This window comes from Barbus barbus (assembly GCF_936440315.1).
Source record: "Barbus barbus genome assembly, chromosome: 18".
Lineage (NCBI taxonomy): Eukaryota > Metazoa > Chordata > Actinopteri > Cypriniformes > Cyprinidae > Barbus > Barbus barbus.
In genome coordinates, this window is record NC_136746.1 from 18,762,641 (window position 1) to 18,768,640 (window position 6,000).

Genomic DNA, 6,000 nt, shown 5'->3' on the forward strand with positions numbered 1-6,000 from the left:
AATTTGAGCCTGAAAAACTGTGTTGGCTTGGAGAAACTGAAATGTATGACCTACTACCTTTGTTATATAAAAAAAGGTTCTTCCAAGGCTGACACCATGATGTGCCATGTGTCTTTGTTTTCCTATCTGGTGATGCAGAAAGGATACAAAGTGAGACTTTATTTATTTATTTATTATTATTATTATTTTTACTAAAATGTAACAGAGTTACTTGTCTATCACTGAGTATCATCCAGCTTTACTTAAAACCTACATTCAAAGTACAAAGACATCACTTAGAAACTGTGACTAAATAAACCATGTTGTTTTAAATGGTTGACGAGAGTCAAATCTTTCGTCTGTTTGCATAGAGAGAATTGTTTGCGTAGTTGAATGCTCTCCTTATTTTTAAGGAATGACTGCAGTCACAGTCATGTAGAAATGTTGTACTGTGATTGGCTGTTGCCCACTCACACACCTGCTGTCCCACTCGTTTCTCATCCACCCATGCCCTCTGTCGTCTTCCAAACAAAGCACAGGACTCAAACCGTTGCACAGATAAACAAACTGTTAATCAAAATAATGTGGCTTTCAAACTAATATGTCATTACCTGGAAGTCTGGACAAGATTTGATGGTTAAGGCACAGTTGTGGTTATACACCACTGAAAAGTCATTTTCAGAGCTGTGTTAGTGAGTTATAATTCTGCACATCAGCCTCAAAGTCACTGTGAACTTGGAGCTTTCCACCCCAGTCTCAAAATACCCTCAGATATTAGTCATCTCTCTCTCTTTCACTTACGTTCTCTCTCTCACCCCTGATGCCCCTTCCTTCCACTTAACAGTATTACCTCTGGCCACAATGAATGAGTGCAGGAACGGCCTTCTCTAATGGAGCCAGCCATTCCATCACGGTTATTACAACAAACGAAATATTCATTGTCATCTCCGTTTCTATTGCACTGCAGCTCGCAACAAATCAGATCCCGCCAGTAATGCATCATGACACGCGCTCCTTAATGCACTCTTTCTGCGTCAGTAGACTTGGCAGAAATGCTGAAGCATTGGTACAGGGACTGATTTTAATCTTGGAATTGCTCTTTGTCAGAGTGCCACTGAAACTGGCCACAAACGCTAATTAGATCAAGGTGAGGGAGGCGGATTCTAGAGGTCTTCATGATAGTTGGGAGATGCGCAGTGTCTGGAAGCATTTTTTTCCCCATCAGGATATGGTCACTTAAGCAAGTGGTTTGATTTGAGCATCCTAAAAGTAATAAAATAGATATATGCAATTAAAAAACGATCAAGAAGGAAAATTGTGTGCAGTATTTAATGAGGGCTCTTTTAGCTTGTTATAGTATAGTTGTTTCTGATAGAAACTTATAAAATAGTTTATAAAATCATAGTTTTCCAGTTTTAGCAGAAACAACCGTTTTATAATATTGGACATCTTCTGCAATTAAATAAAAATTAAGAAGGAAGATTGCACACATAGTTATAGCTGATTATGAAGTCGTCAAGTATTATAATATGGTTGTTTCTTGTAGGCTGGAAGTGAAAAACTCCTTATATTCAAGTGTGCATAATTATCAAGAAGGATTTCTTTTACAGATAAAATTAGCCAAAAAAATAAGAGAGATTTAACTAAAATTATTAAATGCCCATGAGAAGGATGCAATACTAATACACCACTAGAATTTCCAAATTTAAGGCATGATTTAAGGCCAATGGACAGCGAAATGCTCATTGGGTCAGCAGGGTCAGAAAAAAAACGAAAAGAAAAGACACATTAACTGCAAAAGAATTAATGTGAAAAATTAGGTGTGGGAACCATTTAGGTTCAGGTTCTCAGAGACTTTACTTTGGTAAAAAAATACAAATATCCTCACTTAAGTAATAAATAATTATTATTAATAATTGCACGTATAAATCTCACCGCAATGTTCACATATTTTTGATTGTGTGATTATCTAGAATTATTTCTGTCTGTACTATGTTGGGGACAAGAAAATGTTATGGACACTGTAGTAGGAATTACCCTCAACTTATGTATTTGTTTTATTTATTTGGTTTTCCTTTAGGCACAGAGCAATACAGCAAGTACTCTGGCTATGCAGAGAGCTTCAGATGGAAAGCCAGTCACAAAGATGAGATTCCCAGGTAAAGGCAATAATGGATTACTGATTATAATAACTTTAGGAAACACCTCTTAAATGGGTTCCTACACTTTTAAAAATGTAGTTAGCTATCCTGAATATAACCAAGCAACCAAGACACAAATGCCAGGCATGAATTGCGACTAGTAAAAATCCCATTGAATAAAATAAACATCTTTTCCCATTCTCAGAGACGGGTGGCAGCGGAGGTGCACCGAAATTGTGGCCGTGGATGCACTGAAATACCGGAATTTCATGGAACAGTTTCAGCCTGAAAAAATGATTCGTGAGCTAAACAAGGTCAGCAAAGTCTTCAAGCAAATATTCTTGTGTGTTTCACACTGATGAAATGAAGTGGCAAATCCTTGACCTCTGTCAAGCTCTAATGGCCTTTGATTTATTTAACCTTGCCAGTCTGTGTTGCTTAGAGGATTTAATGAGGCATAACATGAGTCTTCTTGTTAGTCTCTTGTATTCTGCTGTGATTAGCTTGTATTTGTTCCTCTACGATATAAGGCTGTCTCCTGTTTTCAGGCATATTGCGGTTTCGTGCGACCTGCTGTGAACCCTGAGAACCTCTCTGCTGTTGCCACAGGAAACTGGGGATGTGGTGCGTTTGGAGGCGACACGCGACTCAAAGGTACATGCAGGTCGTGGAATGGAAAATAAAACCATCATCTGTTCCTCGCAAAGTGAAGCTACAGTTTTAAAGAATGACTCTTATAGGACATTTCTGTCTGAATTTTCATGCAACAATATTACAATTATGACACTTATTGAGATTCTAACTGTTAGTTATCATTAATGACTGATATTTAATGTCTATATTGTTATACTGTCTAATAAAATAAAACCTTAAATCAGCATCTTAAATGCTACAAATAAATGTAGGCATCACAGCATTATAATTTGGAGTATGAGAAATAATCATGCATAGTCGGTTGGGCATATTTATCACTAGATTTTAATAGTTTTTTTTATCATTTCTGTTTTAGTAATCAGACAATACAGAGAAGCTCTCTCACTTTGTTTTTTTTTTTGAAGACATGTTTTTTCCACTTTCCTGTTATTGATCAGCTGACACACATTTATGTTTTCCATTAAAAGTGCAACTGATTTTCCAGCCTCATCCATAAATTCATGGCAAGCTTGTGCCAGCTGATCGTTTTCTGTTGTAAGGCTGGAAACCATTTCATAAGATGATTCCATCTTTAATAGTTCATCATTGTTGAACCGTGGGCCGTCTGTATGTGTGGAGTTAGTTAATTTCTCCCAATGACTTGACACACACTAAATTCATCTTGAGGCTGGGTATTTTGGGCCAATCCGTTTAGTTTAGTTCTGGTTTGACTACAGATTACCCATTGTAATTGGCTGCTCTCATTTGAACAACGTTCATTCATCAGTGGGCTACATTCAACCTCTTTAAATATTTAAAGCCTTTAGACTCAATTTGAAGCTGGGTGACTATGATTGAGTCTCTTAATAGGGCTTGTTAGACATGGCTTATTTACCTTTAAAAAAAAATATTGGATGTGCCAGTCATTTTTTCTACAGCTAGGAACATGGAGCAAAACAAAAGAATCCACACTATGCTGTTAGTGATGTATTACACCATGTTTAGTCATTTGGGTTGGGCAGCTGTCAGTATTTACTCCGGAACCTCAGAGAATATCAGTCATACATAGAACATGCTGCAGTTGATTGGCCCTTCATTTTGCTAATGGAGGTGGGAGGGGTATCTACATAGCATTTTTCTTCTTTTGTGTTCTATATTCCCATGCATTAATGACAGGAATCTATGTATAAATGAATGCATGTCATTTCTGTTTAGGGATGCATGCTTTAAAGAGAAATGAGTGTGAAATATGTAAGCTTTCCTATATGTTTTTCTTATGGCTGCAGGCCTAGTGAAAGTTTTGCTTACTGTCAGTTGTGTCCATTTGTCCTTCCAGCTCTGCTGCAGTTGATGGCAGCTTCTGAGGCGGGGAGAGATGTGGCCTACTTCACTTTTGGAGATGAGGAACTCATGAGGGACGTGAATGACTTGTACAAATTTCTTAAAGACAAGTGTGTCACTGTCGGTAAGGGGCCTGTACATTTGCATCATTTTTGGACAGTTCTGTTTCAGATTTCTCGTGCACATTTTTAAAAATGAATGTTTGTGCTCATTGGATGTGTGTGTGGGAGGGGGCTGCATTTATTTGTTATAAATGCAGTAAAAACAGTAATATTGTGAAATATTTCTACTATTTAAAAATTTTTCTTTTTGTGAAGCATTTATACGCATGATGGTAAAATAGAATTTTTAGCAGCCATTACTCCAGTCTTCAGTGTAACATGATCCTTTAGAAATCATTCTAATATTTTGATTTGCTGCTTAAAATGTCTGTGAAAACTATGATACTCTGTTTTCCGAAATCTTTGATGCATTTATTGAAAATATGGTTTTTATAAGAACAAGTCTTTGCTGACATTTTTTTATCAAATTAATGTATAGTTACAGAATAAGTAATTTAAAAAAAATATATATTAAAAATTTAATTAATTTCTTTAAAAAAAAAAAATCTTACTGACTAAACTTTTGAATGGTGGTGTATGTGTGTGTGTAAAAAGACAGAAATAAAATTAAATACCCTGGCAAATCAAATAAATATGACAAACCATACAATACATTTGCTCATTTTGAAATTACAGCAATATTGAACCATTTGTTTCGCATAATTAAATGATACCATTAGTGCTTTTTGGTATCGTGAAATTCTGCCTCAACTGACCCCACTGTTTCTGTCCCATTTTTCCTTTGTGACATTTATTGAAACCTTTTTGAGAAAACGCTGTCAGCCATCTATTGTACTAAAGTGGAGACGGCAGTAAACTCGTGTGCTCTGTGATTTATGAATGGCTCTAGACTCGGCTGACGCCATGATGCTCGCCATCCCTCAAATCTTTTTTTTTTTTTCCCCTCTTTCTCTTTTACTCTCTCTCTGTCTCTCAGGTACTCTGTACTTCTACTTAAAGCAGTACTCTAATGTGGTGTCTAAGCATCTCCAGAGGCCTAACATCAGTCTCTATGGGTACATCTATGATAAGGTCAATACAAATATGGACGCCGAGCCCAGCACCAGCCCCAGCGACAGCAGCTTAACCACTGCGCCTTCCCCCTGTCCTGCAGACTGCCATTAATGCTGGTCAACGGCTAACTCAACCTGTCCAAATGCCTCAGTGCTTTCTTTTCCTTTAGAAAGACTTTTTGGATGATTGTCTTGAGAGTACATTATGCCTTTCCTTTCCTTTTTTTGTTCCAGTGAGTAAGTTTCAAGTCATTATAAATAAGGGGATAGAAAGTATAGCAATAGACTGGAAATCCTTATTTCTGCTGAACACCATCTAGGTTTGATCCCGGGATAGTTTTTTCTGGAATGCCAGACACACTTCCCTGGGATCAAATTTACTGCATGATCTTAGGTAAGTTGGGTGACCAAGGTGTAGTCTTTTAATTTTTTTCTTCTTATTCAGGAACTAACAGTGATTCACAATAAAGTGTGTAGACATAAATAACAAAATATGCATGAGAACTTCTAAATACACAGTAAAGTCCCTTTTGACACTTGATTATGAAATGTATTGCACAAGATTTATCCTTTTTTCTATTTCCTCAAATATGAAAAGGTCTGATAATGAAAGATGTGAAAAGGAAATATTACCTGTTGGGAAAAAAACGAATGGCACTGCTGCAAATCAGATTGTGGGAAAACATATATAGTTTCTGCATGACATTTTTAGCGATTTATTACGGTCAAGGTTTTTATGGTTTCAAATTATTTTTGAAATCAAATATGATTTGATTAAAGGGTTGATATTTA

General features: G+C 36.5%; 1 protein-coding gene across 3 annotated transcripts in view; it reads left to right on the top strand.

The window, feature by feature from the left end:
* LOC306884060 (poly(ADP-ribose) glycohydrolase-like) overlaps nucleotides 1-6,000 on the top strand; it is a 30,052-nt gene that overhangs the window by 23,649 nt on the left and 403 nt on the right. For all 3 annotated transcript variants that reach the window (XM_079439707.1, XM_079439705.1, XM_079439706.1), the window contains 5 exons: nucleotides 2,060-2,138; nucleotides 2,326-2,434; nucleotides 2,669-2,774; nucleotides 4,090-4,218; nucleotides 5,133-6,000. The exon at nucleotides 5,133-6,000 is cut by the window's right edge and continues 403 nt beyond it. In XM_079439707.1, coding sequence (XP_079295833.1) covers nucleotides 2,060-2,138; nucleotides 2,326-2,434; nucleotides 2,669-2,774; nucleotides 4,090-4,218; nucleotides 5,133-5,320 — 611 coding nt within the window. In that variant the 3' untranslated portion in view covers nucleotides 5,321-6,000. The remainder of the gene's footprint in view (nucleotides 1-2,059; nucleotides 2,139-2,325; nucleotides 2,435-2,668; nucleotides 2,775-4,089; nucleotides 4,219-5,132) is intronic.